General features: G+C 38.1%; 1 protein-coding gene across 15 annotated transcripts in view; it reads left to right on the top strand.

Annotated features, from left to right (window-relative positions):
- The window catches only part of LOC111862919 (zinc finger protein 271), a 33,729-nt gene that overhangs the window by 5,855 nt on the left and 7,813 nt on the right, over nucleotides 1-20,061 (top strand). For 13 of the 15 annotated variants that reach the window (XM_033750851.1, XM_033750854.1, XM_023848772.2 and 10 more), the window contains 2 exons: nucleotides 3,779-3,946; nucleotides 6,316-7,379. In XM_033750851.1, the coding sequence (XP_033606742.1) occupies nucleotides 3,779-3,946; nucleotides 6,316-7,158 (1,011 nt within the window). In that variant the 3' untranslated portion in view covers nucleotides 7,159-7,379. Of the gene's footprint in view, nucleotides 1-3,778; nucleotides 3,947-6,315; nucleotides 7,380-17,418; nucleotides 19,891-20,061 lie in introns of those variants that run through there. The other 2 variants (XM_023848775.2, XM_033750857.1) reach the window with 2 other exon arrangements.

Genomic DNA, 20,061 nt, shown 5'->3' with positions numbered 1-20,061 from the left:
CTTGCCCCGCTAGTGTAAATGTAGAGTCTTGCACAATACTTTAGTACCTGTTGGACAGAGGATGTACTGGAAATGTCCAACAGCCATTACTGAGCTGCATGATGCACACCGATACCTGTACTGCAATCTTACTGGTGTTCCATGTACGACTCATACCATATCTTGCACTTGTTGCCAGAGGGCATCCTGGGACTCCAAGCCTGTGGCATATACAAGGGTTGGAACTTTAATAGTGGCAACTATTTATTTACAACTGATACAACATAGATGCATGTTTCGAAGTTTTACTCTCCTTCACTGTTGTCACCAGCATTGTGTACAACCCGTTGCCAGTGATATGGAAGTTGTAGGATACCTTTAGCAGCGCCTGTTGTGTTGATAGTTCAAATGGAGCGGTCTACTGCCTGAAGAATCTCTAGAACAGTTCTGAAGTGAATGCCATGAAGTGGTTCCGTCATCTTTGGAATCAAGTCAAAGTCACAAGGGCTTAAGTCTGGGGACTATGGTGGATGGTACAGCACTTCCCCGCCCCATCGATCGAACAAATCAGCCACAGCTTGCACTGCATGCGGCCAAGCATTGTCCTGCAAAATAATGGGTGGGTTCTGCAGAAAGTGTCGCCACTTCTTTCTCAGAGCTGGTCACAGGTTGTGTTCCAAAAATGAATAGTAATACTGCGCATTGACGGTCTGCTGTCGGGGAACGGTATGCATTAGGATAACACCATCACAGTCATACATGAAAATCACCATAACTTTCACATTGCTTTGGTTCTGATGAACTTCTGATTTTCGTGGTGACCCGTAATGACGCCATTCGTTCGATTGGCGTTTCATTTGTGGCTCGTACGAGGACGATTTGGTCCACGTCTCATCCAGCATAATGATAAGAAAGCCTCTCCTTCGCATAGCACTCCAAGTGGTCACGAGCAATGTCATATTGTAGCCATTTCTGCATTTCCATCAAATCATGCGGAACCCATCATGATGCAATTTTTCTCATGCCCAGGCATTCCTTCAGAATGTGAAGCACAGTCGTATGCACTAATCCTGTCTCTCAGGCCAGCTCATGAATCGTATGGCATCGATCACTCTCCAGTAACGTGGAAAGAGCATACACATCTTCTTCACTGACACTAGGATGACCTGGCCGACGCATGTTTGCCACATTTTGGCGTCCCTCATTGAAGACTCTTACCCACCTTGCCACTGTTCTGTAAGGCAATGCAGATTCCCCGCAAGCCTCTTGAAGACCTTGATGACACTGTCATGCTGTACGGCCTCTGGCACATTCAATCTTTATCCAACTCCATTGTTCCTGTTTCAAAACATCGTGACAACACTACATTAGACCACCAGCTAACACGAGGCTCTGTTCTTCTTGTCACTTTGCATGTGCGTGATGTGGGAAGGGAGAGTCCATTTGCTCTGAGGTAAGGTAGGTATGTAACTAACGTGTGGTATATGACATTATTTGGTTCTGTTGCATGGCATCTCTACAGCAGTGTTGCCACTATTAAAGTTCCAACCCTTGTAAAAAAACCCTTGCCATGTTCCTGTATAAAGGAGTGCACTGAATTTATGAATGTGCCAGCCATGGCACAGATCCTCTGTGTGCAAACTAATGGTCCCTCCGTTCACATACATGCTGACTGAAGTGCACAGACACTCTGCCAATTATAAGCCATACACTGGCACGTGTTTCTAATGGAGTGCCATCCATGGGTTGCGGTAGATGCGTGTGTAGGAATGGCAGATGGATAGCAGCTGTAAGATGAATGGGTGAATGAGGCCATTCAGCACATTGAGAAATAATGCTGACACCTTGTGACTCAAAATGTGTGAGTTATCCTCCATCCTGGTGTATGCACTGTGGAAGTTCACCATCCCATTTCATATGAACATGCATTGTCAGCAGAACAATTGTAATGAACAGAGGTTTGTTTACAAATTGTCACAAAAATCAATAGCAATATAACTTGCAGTGGACTGTATGTTGCCATTTCCTGCAGTTCCATTCCGCATATGTTACAAATCTAATGCTCTTGTCACAGCCATCCAGTACACCGAAAAGCTTAAAATCTTACAGTATACCAAGTTTTTGCAAGTTCCACGGAGTTACTTCTCTGGGTTCCACGATTGCCTTCCTTTTATCAAGATGTAGTTTAAATGGATTGAAGCAGTGATCAGGTTTATAAATGTTGTCCCCCCCCCCTGTTTCAGCAACCTACAGGAGTGTTACCAACAAATAAAGCTGCAATGATACAAGTATGATTTGCAATTGAAAATTTAATACTTCTGCTTTCATTCACAAATATTATAACTGCATTGTGCTCATCTTATAAATTACACAAATGTATTTATTATTATTATTATTATTATTATAACCACAAGATGAATAGTCCTCACAGCAGGGCTAAGCAGGACTATATTCACTTTGAGCAGGATACAACAGAGGCCAAAGACATGTGCAGCACATGAAAAGCAAACTGGATTGGAAGGCTGGCTACATAACATGCCAACTCATCAGGATTTCAGAAGTTAATTGTTTCCGTACTTTCTGATCTAGCAACCACTAAACCAAAAACTATGCTCTGTTACCAAGGAAACACAAAGTATACTCATAATTTAGTAATTTTGCTCAGTGGTGGTCACATTCTGAAAAATCCATATGCCTCAGCTTTAAAATGAGCTTTTATTGAGCTGTCTATCAGAAAGAGCTCTAGAAATATCGCTATCAAAAAGAATGATTTTGACAGAATTATGAAGAATTTAGCACTGAATATCATAAATATTATTAGGCTTATGGGCTCAAAGTTGGCAAAGATTATTTCCTCATGATGCTCCACAAGCAAACAAAATATTTGGGGGGGGGAATACAAATTATTTCTTGCTGTCTGATTTGCCCTACAAATTTGGGTTCTGTCATCATGCATGAAGCCACCTGATTACTTCTAGCTAGGTAGTTGCACAGTACACAGTGATCTTTAACTGTTACATGGAATGTGTATTTTAAATCAAAGTGTACTGTGACATGACGCCCAAAAGCCAGAATAACAAAGTCAAAATAGATGTTCATTGCTAGGCAGTAACTTGGTAAACACATTCCTGCGGCAACGGATATGCAAGCAACAATCGAGTAACTTCCGTTGCTATGCAGCGGCACTGTAAACGCACCTTCCCAACAATAGAGAGACTGTTTTTGTGTGGTTTGTGCAAAGTGGTTATAGAGAAGAGTGCATTTGAGAAGTCATAGTTGGTTTGAGTTGAGTGCCAAGACACCAGCCTGCCAGGATATGAGCTTGGAAGCAGAGGAATTGAATTGAGTTGAAAGTTGCAGAATAATGGCAAGAAAGGAATTATACTGCAAAAAGAAGACTTCATGTGTGATTTGAAGACAGTGAGACTGTTATAAATCCATTGCCAGGATATGACCAGTGAAGGCTGAGAACCCTAGTGGTATGTACTCGTAACAGTGAACTGTAAAGTGTGTAGATCAGTGATAGTGATGGATTGCTTGTAGTCCCAAGTTGTGTAAATAAGGTATCAGTAAATCCAATTGTGAAATCCAAAATCTGTTATGCACAAACCCCCTACACATGACAGAACATTTCCACAGTGTTATTCTTAGTAAAGACTTCCACAATTTTAGAAAAGAAAATTTGTGCAACAGCTCTTATCAGTTTAGTGCACTGCAGAAGGGGCTAAAAGAAAGAGTATTTTATATCATATAATGGGAGAGAGCTATCCTGATTGTGATGGGTGTGCTGATATTACAGGACAGCATGGAGTTACTTGAAGTTGCACTTGGTTCATGTACTGAGATAAATGATACTTCTCATGATGGAAACAAGATCATCAGTATAAAAGTTGAGGACGTCCCAGATATACAACATGAGGAGGATCCTTTGCTAATAACATTTCCTGCAGTTAAAGAGGAACATGAGGTAAGTCACATGTCTTTGAGCACTTTCATACATATTGAGAATTTCATATTATCTCTTACGCCTCCATCAGTTTGCCCTATAAAATTATTTTTATTTTGATGAATGGATTTCAAGAATTCTTCTACAAAAGACTAGGTGGTTCATGTTGCTTGTGTGGCATTGGTTTTTATCTTATGTAAGTTTTAAGGTCCATGAAATTAAATACTGTGTAAATATTAAAGGTATGTATGTCAAATGTTATAGCCATAGAAGGCACCGGTATGTTGTCTTGCTTGCAGTAGCTTGACTATATAGCAGTGAGCAGTAGGACAACAGATAAATTGGAAAGGATGTAGATGGACATTATGGTCCGTACCCGACAGCTTCCTGGAGGGACTGAGGGAAACCATGAAAAACCTGTTAGGATAGCCCATGTTCTAGCTGAGATTCAAACCAAGCACCACACAAATACAAGTCTGAGGGTAATATCACAATGCCAATCCGTGCAGTGATTGGTATTGTAACTTTGGTACTACAATACAGGGATTCTAGAACAAAGTAGCCATTACTATTACTGGTCTGCAACATAATAAATGGTGCTTCTGTGAAGATATATGACAATAGTTGGCTGATGATTTAAATGTTTTGGACACTTGCCATGGTGTGCATTGTGTTTGATATGCACTACATTTTGAAAGTTGTCTATTTTCTCTTGTTTAGATGCTTCAATGTCATTATACTAAAAGTTTTCTTGTTACTTTTTATATTCATAGTGACATTTTGAAAACAGCCCATGACCTTTTTTTATTATCTTACTACAGAAGCCAGTTTGTCAAAACAGAGGAACAAGAAGGGATATTAACATATCAGTCAGTGTAGTCAGTATAGCGACTCACTACGGGATGGATGACCAAGGGGTCGGAGGTCAAGCATTTTCTTCATGTGATCCAGACCGTCTCTGGGGCCCACCCAGCTGCCTATCCAATGGTTACTAGGGGCTCTTTCACAGACAGTAAAGCAGCCGGGGCATGAAGCTGACCGCACACCTCCAACTAGTGCAGAGGTCAAAATGTGGATCCAGCATGCACTCACCCACATAACTTAATGGTGTAGTGCTTAATTAGTTCAGCACGGGGAAAATTTTACCTTTTATACAAAGGCTTATCTTACATTATATTATCAAACGGTATTTAGTCTTGTTTTGTCACTTGAGGCAAGGATCATTAACGCAGAAACTTCTCGTGACAGCTTTAGTCTCCTGCTGAGTATTCTTTTGTCAAGTACAATTTATAGAAATCAAATAAATTTTTCTGTGGTTGCATTGGGCTATGGTCCACTGGAAATGAGGTGGAACAGGTCTGACAAAAAGGCTTGACTCCAAAGTAACCAGGTTGTGAAGCACCACTACGGGTGCCGCCACCACCACCACTCAAAGAAGGGAGCCCTTCTTGAGAAGCCACCAATTGTACAGCGCTCAATAAGTTCCCATCATTTTATAAAACCTGAAGGTTCAATACCATGGTCTCAAGAGCCCTCCACTTATCTCAATCCTGAGCAAGATCAATCTTGTCCATGCCACCCCATCCTATCTCTGGGATCCATTTTAATATTGCCCACTCATCTATGTCTTGGTCTTCCTAGTGGCTCTTTCTTTCTGGCTTTCCCACCAATATCTTATATACATTCCTCATCCTCCATTCATGCTGCTTTCCCTGCCCATCTCAACCTCCTTGACTTTGTCATTCTAATTATATTCAGTGAACGGTACAAGTTATGAAGCTCCTCAGTATGCTGTTTTCTCCAACCTCCCATCACTTCATCTCTCTTCTGTTATTCTCCTGAGCATCCTATTCTCAAAGACCCTCAGTCTATATTCCTCCCTTAATGCCAGAGACCAAATTTCACACCCATACAGAACCACGGGCAATTTTTTTTTTTTTGTATATTCTAATTTTTACATTTTTAGAAAAGACGAGAACACACAAAGTTCTGGATTGAATGGTAGGAAGCATTACCTGAATTCAATCTCCTCTTAATTTCCTCCTGAATCAGGTTTTGATTTGTTATAGTCATTCTCAAATATCTGAACTGTGCCACATTTTCAAAACATCTGTGAGCTATGGGAGGTACAGCTGTGGTCTGTTTCATGGTATTATCTTAGCCCTTGTCTGGAGGAACTGATGAGAACAAGGAAAACCACAGAAGGATAGTTGGTATTCAGCTGAGATTTAAACTGGGTGTCTCCTGAATACAAGTCCCTTGAGCCGTATTGGTTTCTGCTTGTGTAATGGAATCTTGTAAAGCATAGAAATAATTGTTGACCTCATTTAGGGGTTGCTTATAAACTCATTCTATTACCATATATTCTAATATATCTCTTTTATTATCAGACCATGGTGAAAGGATACACACCCACATATAATGAGGAGCGTCCATACTCCTGTGAAGTGTGCCTTGAATCATTTATCCTTCAAAGTACACTGAAGAATCATCTGAGCTTACACAGTCGAGAGCGCCCATATTTTTGTGATGTGTGTAACAAATCATTTCGTCATCCCAGTATATTGAAGCGACATCTGTTAGTACATAGTGGGGAGCGCCCATATTTTTGTGATATGTGTAATAAATCATTCAGTGATCAGAGTAACCTAAAAAAACATAGGCGCATACATGTTGGAAAGCGTCCATATTTGTGTGATAAATGTAATAAATCATTCAGTGATATGAGTAATTTGAAGAGACATCTTTCAAAGGGTCCATATTCATGTGAAATGTGTCAGAAATCATTTTGTGAGCGAATCAACCTAAAGAAACATGAGCACACACATAGAGGGGACCGACCATATTCTTGTGATGTGTGCAGTAAGTCGTTTAGCCAGCAGAGTAATCTGAAGACACACAAACGCATACATAGTGGGGACAGTCCATACTCTTGTGATGTGTGTCATAAATCATTCAGCCAGCACATTAATTTGAAAGCACATCAGCGCATACACAGTGGCGATCGCCCATATTCTTGTGACATGTGTAAGAAATCATTCAGTCAGCAGAGTAATTTGAAGAGACATCAGCGCATACACAGTGGGGAACGTCCGTATTCCTGTGACGTGTGTAATAAATCGTTCAGTGATCAGAGCAGCTTTAAGAAACATCAACATATACATAGTTTAGAGGTTCCATATTCAGCTGTAATAAATAAATCATTTAGTCCACAGACTACTCAGAAGAAATAATAAGGTATACATAGAAGGGGGCGTTAGTATGCCTGTGATATGTGTAAGAAATCATTTAGTGATCTGAGAAGAAACTCGGGAGTCATCTCTGCACATGAATTGGAGAGTGTCTTTAATCTTGTAATGTGCGTAAAGTCGTTCAGTGATGAGTAGGGACCGGATTTTTATGCCCTAATAATCCCTTAAATATGTATGCATTTATGCATGAAAACCTTCCAAAATATGCACTAAAATATGAACATAAAATTTATACCAAATATTAAATTGATTTTACATTATTTTAAGACCAACAAATCAATATTTAAGTTCATTTTATGTAATCACTGAATGATTCACTTGCAATAAAAGCTATACTTAAATACAAATCATGCAACAAAGCCAACATATATCATTACAAATTTAAAAAAAAAAACCAATGGCACTCACATTTAGCTCTCTGAACTTTCAACTTCTCTTCTGTTGCAGTTCACAGTTACTAAATGTTCTAGGTTTTCCATAGTTATTGGCCTCCTATTGTCTCGTAAGATGTCCTTATAGCGGGAAAACCTTCATTCCACCTTACAGGAACTTAGGGGAGCTTGTACAAAAGCTGCTATTTGCCCCACTGTTCATGATTTTTTACTTGGCAGTTCATTACAGTTACCAACTAAAATTTCTGCAATTTCACAAATTTGTCCATATCCTGGATTTTTTTTAAAGAATGCTGTGTACTTTTTCATTTACTACTTCACCAACTCTACCAGGAACCGAATTCAATTTGGAAACAGTGGTTTTGAAGACACTTGTAGTGTTGTTGCTATTGCTTGCCTCCAGTGAGGAAATGGCGGATGGAAGATGAGAGAAGTGAGCAGATATATAGGAAAGATTAGTTTCTAGTTCTGCGTTTTTAGTACATCTTGGGCAATTTGAATTGATGCTGCTCTTTTGAAATCAAATGTATTCATGACATTCCTGTTTCTAAATGTTCAGTATAATAACTCGCTGCACAGAGTCATGTGCCCCAGCGAGTTAAAATTGGTTCTGGCGGAAGTGGAACGCTTGGTGCTATTGCTTTAAAGGCTTCTTTTCTGTATGGCACTTTAACAAATACCTTCTTCACAGAAGACACAAACTTGTCAACAAGCAGAAAATTTGCATGATTTGTTTCTGCAACACGGTGCAACCCATGTGCAAGGCAAGTCAAATGTGTCATATCTGGAAATATAACTTTAAGAGCAGTACCGGCTTTCATCATATGAGTATAACTTGCAGCATCAGTCACAAAGAGCAATACGCACTCATACTGAATGCCGTTCGGCCATAGTAAATTCGTGGAATTGATAAAAAATTCGCGGATGAGCCAAGTTACAAGTAGAGGGATCAAGGAAGTCCCGGCCTGGGTATTGCATCAGAAACATGAATCATGACAAAATATTGAGTCAAATATGCAACATATTCTAATACGGAAAAGAAAAATTGTATACAAATGACCATGACTGAAAATTTGAACATAAAATTAAAAAATATGTATGATAAACATTTTAAAAAGGAAATATGCACTATAAATAGAGATCTTCGAAAATATGATGCTTATTCATAAAACAGGCAAAATATGCATTTATATGCACCATCAAACCATGTCCAAAATTTAAGAAATGAAGTAATTCATACATATATCCAAATGAGCATACTTTCTGGTTGCAAGAAAGAAATATGGATTTGCATTAAAATCCGGTCCCTAGTGATGAGGTTACTGTGGGCGTACACCAGCAGGTACATGTTGGATAAAAGGTGAGGTAAAGTTGTCCCTGTACTTAATTTAGCACTACGCCATGAAGACGTATGAGGGAGTGGATGTGTATGGTCTGCATTCAATCAGAGGTCAGGAATTGTATAATGTGGAGAATGTTGATGTTGCTGTGATGTGGATAATGAATTATTCCATCATATGAGCAGTGTTCTATGAAATAATGGGACATGTACCAGCACGTGGTAATATGGTTTGTTTCAGTTTGTCGTTTAAATTCTTCTTGTTTTATAGTCCATTAGAGCAATAGGTCGCAAATGCTCTGCTTGCTTTTCCAGAATATGTAACCATTATTCCACTGGATTTCTTGTAATGATATTTTTGGAAAAGACAGTAAAAGAACACAGTGTAGGCATGGATATTACCATCATTCCACTTGTGATATGGATGTTACGTATTTTTATGCTTGGAATGAGATTTAACCCATTACGAAGGCCACAAATGGGCCCACCTTGCTATTCATGAATGATAGAAAACAGAGCATTGCTGGACAGGATTGTTATGGAAACTTCAAAGTATTTAGAAATAAGATTGAATATAATGAATCTTATAATTCAAACCAAAAATTATTTGTGTATTTTACACGGTATTTCTAGCTTAGCGTTCTGGAACTATAAATACTATAACGTTCCCATAATTTCGGATTAATTTAACACCTACATCTCATTAAATCGATCGGATATGAAACTAGATTTATTATTCCTGCGTTCCATAGTAATAAATTGCTTGCTACCTTACATTATATTAGCTTTGTTTAAGTCATATTGTTCCAGGTTGAAATTTCACACTTAAAAATGGTGTAATATGGAGTGCTCCAGTATTTGGAAGCGTGAAAGGGACTGGATCATTTCGCCTTCATTTTTCGAGCTCAATTACACAAATAAGACGTTAGAGATCAAATCATGATGGCATAACTATTAAATATTTTTTATTCTTCTTTTTCTAACTTGATGAATGATATCCTCTGGCCTGTTCCCTTAGGAATTAATTTGGAAATGGGATCTTATAGACAACTTGCAGGACCCCTTGGACGGGTGATCGGCCTGTTAAAAGGTCGCTATCTAAGCAGGACAACTCAAACACAGAAGAAACGCAGACAGACATCCATGCCTCGAGTGGAATTCGAACCCACGATCCTACTCTTTGAGCGGATGAAGACATTTCCTGTTGTAGATCGTTCAGCCTCTGAGATCGGCGCTGTACCTACTTTTTGGAAGAAACACCATTCCCATTATTTGGGTGAAGTTGAACTTTGCAGTTGAATGGTTTTTCACTTCTGCTTTGTGTTAGGGAGGTCTTGGGTACGCATCTCGGGCTGGGGACCGCGGCTGTCCTCAATATATCCAGTTTAAAGATAGAATGGCACCTTAAATTAGGCAACTACCTATTCTGTACTGCAAGCCCTCACTCACCACCATCTTACCATTCAACGGTGTAACAAACGCTTCGGTAGATAACCCAACAGTCGGTAGTTATGATCACTTGTAGCGGTAATGATCTACATTCATATTCGGGCGGTTTAAATATTGTACTTACAGTAAACCTGTATATACACATAGTGCCCCACACAAGGCAATATGCCTTACTGCCCAGGTGCCTGTGAAAAAGAAAATAGAAGAACTTAACATCAAATACAGGAAAGCAAAGTGGCTCATGGGTAGGATGTCCCAGCTATCAATACACAATAATATACTTGTATAAAACTATGTCATAAAACCGGTCTATACTTATGGAATGCAGCTGTGAGATTATGCCAGTAAGAGTAAGATCCAAAGAATACAGAGATTTCAGAACGAAGTGCTGAGGTGAATAGTAAATGCCCCTTGGTACGCCTGCAATAACAACATCCACAGGGATTTTGGCATTAGGATGGAAACTGCCGAAAATAATAGGATAGCCAAGAAGCACGAAGATTGCCTTCATGACCACAGCAACATGGAAGCGATACAGCTTCTTCACAAGGAGAGGACAGTGAGAAGGCTCAAGAGACTCAAGCCGCTTGAACTAGTGCAACAACGTGCTCAAGACACAAATTCGGGGACACACCGGTGGGCGTAATCTTAGACGTTAGTTATAGCAGTATGCAACCGCTCTAATGCCCTTTAGTTTCTGATGTTGTTTGGGTTCCGGTGGCAGTGAAAGTCTTCCTCAGGATCGTTTACGGGTCTTGGATTATGAGACAAAGGGTAATGATATTATGACTGCACACATTACAATTGCTTACTGGTTTAATATATTATTTGCAGAACATGTCTATCCGTCGGAATCACCAAATTAGAAGTCCCCCTTGAAGCCCGGAATATATCCTTGAGTTTGGGGAAATTATTCTCCCACCCTCTCAGATATATTCCATCATCGCTTCTGATTCGATCATTCAAACGGAAGGCGGGTGTTACAACTTTGAATCCTCCAATACCCTCTCACAATTATATCTTCGAAGCCGCTGGTCCAGCGATATTCCCAACGATTCCTGAGACCTCGCTGGACTGCAGCTGCGAAGTGTAATATTTCAAACGATAAGCGGCATCCTTTGCTCATAATATATATATTTATATTGGTTTCATGTAACAACTGACACTATGGCACCACTATTCCGTGCCGCAGGGATATAAGTGTCAGTTGTTTATACGCCGCTTACACCAAGTCTTGCTCTTAATATTCCAATTTAATCACTAGCTTAAATTGGGCGACTTCAAGTAGTAGTTTTAAGTCAGAAGAGAAATGCTCGTTAGCCTCGGAATAGTTTCATTCTTACAACACAAAGAAAAATGTTAGTGGCGAGGATGAAGGTACTGTGAAATTGAATGCAGTGTCCCAAGTTGATGCTGTGTTCATTCACAGCTGACTTGTCTGGATGTTCATGACAGATGTGCCGCTGATGCTCCTTCAACCCTGTGTCCATGGAACGGTCTGCCTAATGTAGACCTTGCCGCACTCACAGGGGATTCTGTATACACCCGGTGCCCTTAGTCCCAGTTTATTTTTGACCGGCCAGAGGAAACTAGATACTTTCCTGGGATGCAGGTCCGCTGATTTGATGTTGTGCCAGGACAGCACTCTGCTGATTCGATTGAATATAGTCCCAACATAGGGCAGGAAGGCGGCTGAGTCTGGTTTATTGTTGGGCTGACTGATGTTCGGATGACGGTCGAGGACTTTATGGATCTACTAATAACTTTTCTATCGCAGCATGAAATTAGGCCTCATTTTCAAATGTTCAAGTCGCTGATATTTTGGAAATTTTTCCTCCCATATTTGTTTCCGAACTTCTGAAACAAGATATTTTTAATTTCACGCGCTTTCCATTTTCCGAGATTTCAAGACTTCTGTGACTTTGGAAACTCCATACTTCAAAACCGTTTCATATACTCAGAATTGTCCAAACATATCTAATAATTGATTAATAATTTTTAAGTTATCGAAGTTGTAAATTATGCCAAGAACTTAAATATTTCGCACCTTAAAATACTTTGTTTTGTATGAAATACTTCTGCTTATACAAAAATTCCAGAATTATGAAGCCTTCAACAAATTTTGCATTCTCATAACAAGGATTCAACCCACATCACTAGCACTTTGCTAGCTAGGAGTCACTGCAATTCTGTCACATCATTCAACTTCATTTGCTCATCTATGTCTCATCTATTGTTGTTCCATTCCAACTGTTCAGATCTGGTCACTATGAAACACATCTAATTATAAGATTGTGCCAAAACAGCAACCACAGTACATCATGGCAAGTAGGTGACGCATAGCATTACATCATCATTGAAAAGTTACTGATTATTATCTTCAACATTCTCCCCCCCCCTCCCCCATCATACACTTGTGGGAAACTCAAACATAGAGGGTTAATACATGACAGTGGGTATGTGTACCTCATGTAAATGCACCACGTGTGTACAGTACAGTTATATTATACACATGCTCCATTACTTTCATTGGGAAAATCCTTACTCTTAATTTTCTCAGAAATAATATTATTGTAATATGTTTATCTTAAATATGACTTCCCAAAGTTACCTTCCACAGAGGTGAAGATCTAAAAGAGTCTGACTGAAGATGGAACTCAGTTCTTCTCATTCAGTGCACTGTTTTTATGCACCACTGTTTGTCTGATGCCAATATTAAATGTTGAGGATGCTGCTCAGAATTTTACAGAATGACAATGAAATTAATACTTACAATGGGAACTGACAACATGTGTGATTGAAAAATGATTCGAGTTACTGACAAGTTGCTACTTATGAAGGACAGTCACTTGATTTATTACACCATTCATTATTTACAAACAGTAACAAATTATGTAAAGATTTTTTTAGTATGTGAATAGTATTTAATAAAATGCAATCAATAACATCCATGCTTCTGTCCATTAAATGGCAGAAATAAATACAGTTAAATTAACAGGATGATCTGATTGATTGATAATGTTAATACACATTATACACATTTACAGTACAATGTAATACTCTGTATATATTAATATCTAATTTTGTAATGGTGTTACACATTTACACATTTTTCTAAAAACATTTTTAAAAAATTAAAAAAAAAAATATTAAAAGGCCTCTAAGACATAATGCACTGAAGTTTATGGTACAGTCAAAAAGTATTTTGAATTTTTCCAGCAGCCAGTGAATCCTGTCTTACATTGCTGGATGTGAGGTTCTTGCAGTGGTGACACTGAAGGGTACTATCATCAGGGTCATAACACCATCTACTTTGGTTTAAGTCCACCACTGTTTCAGAGGAACATACTGCCTCCACCTTCAAGTTTGAAGCGTAAGCCAAGCAACTAGCAATAGGCAGTTTCTTGCTTGTCCTTCTCTACAGTGAAGATGGAAGTGATATGATCTTCCAACATGTCAGTGGACTTCTTTGAAACTACAGGATGTTTACAACTGAGACCTTCAATGCATTACTTTGCTTAAATCCATTATTTTGGAATCTGGCCATCATGTGTTGATTAAAACCACACCCAGCAGAAGGGATCTACAAAAGTGGAGTGCAGTAAAATATGCTCCTAGTAGGGAGAGTCACCCATGGTAGGTAGGTCAAAGGGATAGGAGCAAAGCAGAAGATAACCTGCAGTCCTTTAAGTTGGGGTTTGGGTGTGAGGCTAACATCCTGAATTCATAAAACAATACTGACATTAAGTAACTAAATGAAGAATTGACATGCGTTGCAAAGGATGCCAAGGTTCTTAGAGGACTGCAGAGTCAATGTGTAAACGGGTATGGCTGTGGTGGTCTTCCATGTTATAACACTGTATTTTGGTATGTGGTTATGAATTTACCATAAGAGATGGAAACCTGTCCTTCCTGGATACTGATATACATAGTATATAGTAGGCATGACATGGTTCCTTGTGTCACAGAGTACTAGTGGGCTGTGCTTTCGACCTTAACCCTCTGACTCCCAACCTTCACCATACTACCTGCTAGAAATGACAAGACTGCTTGGGCACAAATGCAGCTGCATATATAAACCCAGAATACTTCCTAAAATGGCCTTCAAATAACCACAGGTACAGGTGATATGAAAGTCTGTAGTGATTAAGAAAAAGCTGATCTTTTGATGGAGTTAATTTCTCCAACATACTAACAATATATTAGTCAGATGTAAACACACACTAAGTGTATATCTTGTTATACTTACATGGTGACCTACATCTGACTCTAAGAGGTTGTTCTCTTTGGCTGTGGCAGTTTTAATGGAAGTATGCCAAGCCACAGCTCAGTCAGTGTAGGGAAGGGCTACAGGCTTGATGAGCAGGATTCAATTCTAGCAAAAGCAATAGTTTCCTATTGCCTCACAATGTACAGATCAGCTCAGAGGTTCACAAAGCCTCCTATCTAAAGGGTACTGGGATCTCTTGTCCTGGGGGTAAAGCTGTCAGGCATGAAACTGACCACTCACCTCCACCTAGTGCTGAAGTCAAGAATGGTGGAGCTATACCTCCACTTCCCCAAATGTCTTTCCTGAATAGTGCTTAATTAAGAACAGGGACAACTTTACCCTTTACCTTATGCCATGTCAAAATAATCAGCTTGTAGCGAACAATGGGTTAAGACACACAGAGCCGAACTTAACTGTGATTATGACAGTCTCCAATCAGAATTGGAATTTATGCAATGAGCCTGAAGACAGAATTGTTAAAGTAAATAACACTATTTGGGCTGACAATTCATAAGGATTGGGAGATGAGCAAAACTTCAGTAACATTTTAATCCTTTGTCAGTACCACCTAAAACAATATTAAGAGTAATATCCTATCACAAGTGTAGGAAAGTGGATTTCCTGCCAAGAAATGTATCCAGTTTCTTCAGGCCAGTGAAGGATAACTGGACCGGCCGAACGTTCTATTGAAACCATGTGAAAGGGTACCATCAGCATATCAGTCTTTAAAGGGTTGTCCCTGTGCTTAATTAACTAAGCACTACACCACGAAGACATGTAGGTGAATGGAGGTATAGCTCCTCCATTTTTGACCTTGGCACTACATGGAGGCGAGTGGTCAGCTTTACATCCCGACTGCTTTACCCCCGGGAAAATTGCCATTACCCACTGGATACGAGGCTGATATCCATCTTTATCACTGAAATAAATTAGATGTAGCAGGATACAACATGAGCCTAGATCATAGGATCTATTTACAGGACAGCAGTATCCTGATGAAATATGAACACATAAATTGGATTATTAGGATACATAACCACCTACAGACTGTGTAGTTTCATCTATATAATATATATAGATTCATCTATATCTTCACTGTAATGAAAACCTCAAAAGGTGGGACACAATGCTGTGTGTAGTCCACTGAAAGTCAATGGTCATTTCGGAGAAATATGTCACCTCTATCTTCAGGGTCAAAGAATAAGCCAAGCAAGGAACCACCATGAAGCTACTAATTAGGGCACTGTTTCCCTGAATCATCAATGAACTTATACCTAATTCGACAGCATAATATCCCAGACGATAGTACTCTTCACAGTCAAGGGTGTGACAACCTCAGTACCTATCCCCTTACTGTCCTGCACAGCACAACCTTCTAGCAGGTAGTACTTTTCACTTTGACCTCAGATGTGTACAGTGTAGGTACCTTACATAATGACTGGCCCTATTACAGATATTAAGGTTACATACAGTGAAATTTCATTTCAATATCTGCAGAGAGAGAGAAAAAACAGAAAGAAATAAAATAAAAGAAATTAGTCACATCAACTGAACAATAACTGTTGTGTAGATACTGTTTCATAAATTGACACTGAACAATATTAATGTATCAAAGAAAATGCAAATTCAGTCATTAAAAACACTAAATATTCAGATCCGTCATGTACTGTATTTCCTACTATTACGGCAGTGTTAGAAGTCACTATACAGATTTATCTTAAAGTAAGGCAATAGAAAGAAATGCAAATGAAATGAGGATGAACTAAGAATCCTAATGCATTATATCAAATCCATGAACTCAAGAAAGCTGATTCTAACAATCAGTCTGTCTTGAATGTGTTGTTACATCAACAAAAATTGGAATTATCAGAAAGGAAGACCACATCCTAATTTACTGTATTGGGGTCAATGACTCTCTATGTAACATCAATTAATTATATTTCCAGAATAATTCTGGAATGAATTTTCCATGCTTAATTTTCATTATACAATTAATAACATTCCACCCAAATACAGTAATTTAAATTAGGTACATACAAATCTCAAATTGATAAGTACTACACTCTTGAGCATGGTTAAAAGGCGGCTGGTGTTATAAATTATGATTACATTGGAAAAATTGGTATATAAGAGAAAATTATAGTTCTCTTTTCAGTTCTCGAAATTGTTAAAATTTCTTGTCTCAGTCTCACCTTGAACTGAAAAAGATATTCCTGCATATGCCTAATTTAAATCAGTCAAGTCATATATGTGTAACAAGCCTGAACTGTAATGTAATTTTTCAAGTCAGTTATATTGAAATTATAAACTGTAAAAATGTGAAAAAGACCTGTCAAAAATTCAGGGGCATAAATCTCCTTGTGAAAATTTAAATATATGGGAAACTCAGTGTGAAATTATGTATATAAAGCAAATGGTGTTATATAAAATAAAAGAAATGGATGCTTAACTCATTAAACCAAACAGAAGTCATATTATTTACTATTAATGTGGCACTTAGCACAGAATTAAAATATAAAAGTAATCCAATACAAATAATTACTTCTAAATGCTCAGTTGTACAAAATTTCATCTGTTTCATATTTTTGAACTGATATATTGTGAACTGACGCACGACAAAGCGTCCTATACACTAGTGTATCAAAGTTGCATAGTAACATTTCAACAGGTCTGTGGAACTAAACAACACACATTAATAAGGACATATCTTAACCAAACCTTATTAAATTCAGTACACTAACAGCCATACCTATGCATTTATATGGATCCAAATGCTGGATGTTTCCTTGCAGCTGTCGCAGGATACAGTATGATGGGTCAGAAACATAATGAAGAGATCACAGAAGAAGTGGAAATAACAACCAGAGAAATGCAAGTAAAATATTCTAGAGGAAAATTCCACAGTTAAGCTTTCCAGAGATCTGTGCTTATACATTGCAGCCCTTCAGGAGCACTATGCTCTCGTGACTTCACTGAATATACAAGCTATGAACTTGAAGAATTCTGAAGAGACAAGTTGAGAGAATGAGCATTATAATCATAATGGTCTACAGCTACCTCAACACTGCAATACCAATTGAAACACTTCCATTTATTGCTGTCATTTCCTGTTTCGTTATAAACGACTGAGATTAGTTTCTCACTTGATTTCAATGCAAATGACAAGACACAATGACAAACAATGTAGAAACCCCTTCTTCTTAGATGAATTGAATATACACAAAACAATATCAAAAGAATTGGCTAGAATATTTGGGGGGGGGGAAAGAAGCCTCTAGACCCAAACTGAAGGCATTCTATGAGCATAAACTAAAGCATAGAAGGTGCTAGAGACATCTAAGATAAAAATGTAAGGAAATGTATTAATTCTGGAACAGATCATAACACAGTCTGTGATGATGACAATGCTGACACTCATATGTGCAGGGACACATGATTTATGCCAAACAAATGCAATTTCCATACTAAACATTTATGAATGAAGCAGTGTCACTCTTAGAACTAAAAGAGGAGAAGTGTGAAGGCAGTTAAAAACTTCTCAAACACACCAGAGAAGGGCCCATTGAAATCATTAGCAAACTGAAAATATGAACAAAGGAATCCTATTTTCCATAGGCTGTTTGATTTCAGAGAAAGCCATTTCTTTTTAGGAGAAATATACAATTAACAATGGAATTATTCAGAAAAGAGAGGTTTCTTAAAATAAAGGATGACATGATTCAGGTATATTTAGGCTATTACATCATTCCTATTAAAAACAATTTATGGGCATCACTGTACCACTAACTAAGGAAATGTCAGGAAAGAGAACATCTGTACTTGATTCTAAACATTGCATTAATAAAACAATTTTATGCTCAGAAAATGACATCAGCCATATCAATCTTCACTGATATGGTCAACATGGTCTTAGTAAACATAGTTCTTAACAGACAAATTAAAATGTGTATAGACAAACCTTCTGTGAAGATACATTTCTTCAGTGGTTCCTAGTAGGATCCATTATCAAGATAAATAATGGCAACAAGCATAAATGTACACCTCAAACAATCATATTATTTTGTTGCCAGATATGCTCAAAATTAACAGAGGGCATATATGAATACAGTTTACTTAAATATGGGAGACAGAAAATAGGAACCATATTTGTTACAGGTTGTTTGATTCCAGAGAAAGCTATTCCTTTTACAGACAAAAGACTGTTCACTCATTTTATGACATTCGACATAACTTACCTTCATGCAATAATCAACAATTCACTGCCATAGTAACTCAAAATTATGTATTTCAGATTTTTCACTCACTGTTATAAAAACTTTTTACATACATAGAGAGGTTACACAAATACAGTTAATGTCTTTGAAACAAGTAAAAAAATAACCTGAAAAGACTGCAAGGAATGCAGTTTGTCACATTACGTGTACATTCCAATATAATTTTTATAAGATCATATTTATTACAATTACACTGTCTGTTCAATGTGCTGAACTCCAAAAACAATAAAAACATACATGTCAGAAAACGATGTTGCGAAGAAAAGAATCTGAAAAAACACCCTTCTACAAGGAACTTGTTAAAAATACAAGTTACCTGAGATGCATGCACAGCACAACAACTCTGGAACTTTCTTCAGTTTGTTTACCTGAAGTCTGTGAGACTTAATGGGGAAAGTGTGTGTTTCATATTCTCAACAACATCTGTTCGAAACAAGCTTTTGTTCTAACAATTATCTACTGACTTACACTTTAGATGTGTAGAAACAAATGTAGGACTTCATGTAAAGTGTCCATTACTATTGTCAGAACTTAACGGAAGCTGAGATGTATTGACACATTTTACTAAAACTCTCCAATATTAAATTTCATAAAAATCCACTTAGTGGTTATTAATGAAAATCATGGTGCACAGGGTGGCTCTGGAGCAGGATTATCTCCAAGCTTCTTCAGTTTACTCCTACTCATCCACCTGCATCCTCTGAAGTGTGATAGCCCAGACCAGCAGACACATTATCACATCCTCGGACTTTATGACATTCACTGTCACCTGATGAAGTTTAACAAGTGCCAGTGTGGTTCCATCAAGTGTAGGGCTGTTGCCACAGTGTACATAAATATAATTTACTCCTACAAATGTCACTTACATACACAGGAACTGTAGCTCACTGAAGCTTGAAAGAGTCAAAATATATAGTTAAGTTTAAGGTCTTTCATTCTGGTCCGTCACACTAACCAATTAACAATCAAGTTCCTTCCGTCAAATGTGACACTTTTTTAAGTTTTCCACCTCGTCAGCACCTGCCTTACATGTTTCGGCTCACCACGGAGCCATCATCAGAGGCATTTATAGTAGAAAAAGAAATCACCAACACACAAAACTTCACTTTGTCCAAGATAGCCACGTTCCAGTTAATTAAAATAATTACAAATAGTTAAAAT

The sequence above is a fragment of the Cryptotermes secundus genome, unplaced genomic scaffold, assembly GCF_002891405.2.
Source record: "Cryptotermes secundus unplaced genomic scaffold, Csec_1.0 scaffold582, whole genome shotgun sequence".
Lineage (NCBI taxonomy): Eukaryota > Metazoa > Arthropoda > Insecta > Blattodea > Kalotermitidae > Cryptotermes > Cryptotermes secundus.
The sequence above is the reverse complement of the archived record's forward strand: the minus strand, read 5'-3'. Positions and strand labels throughout refer to the sequence as shown.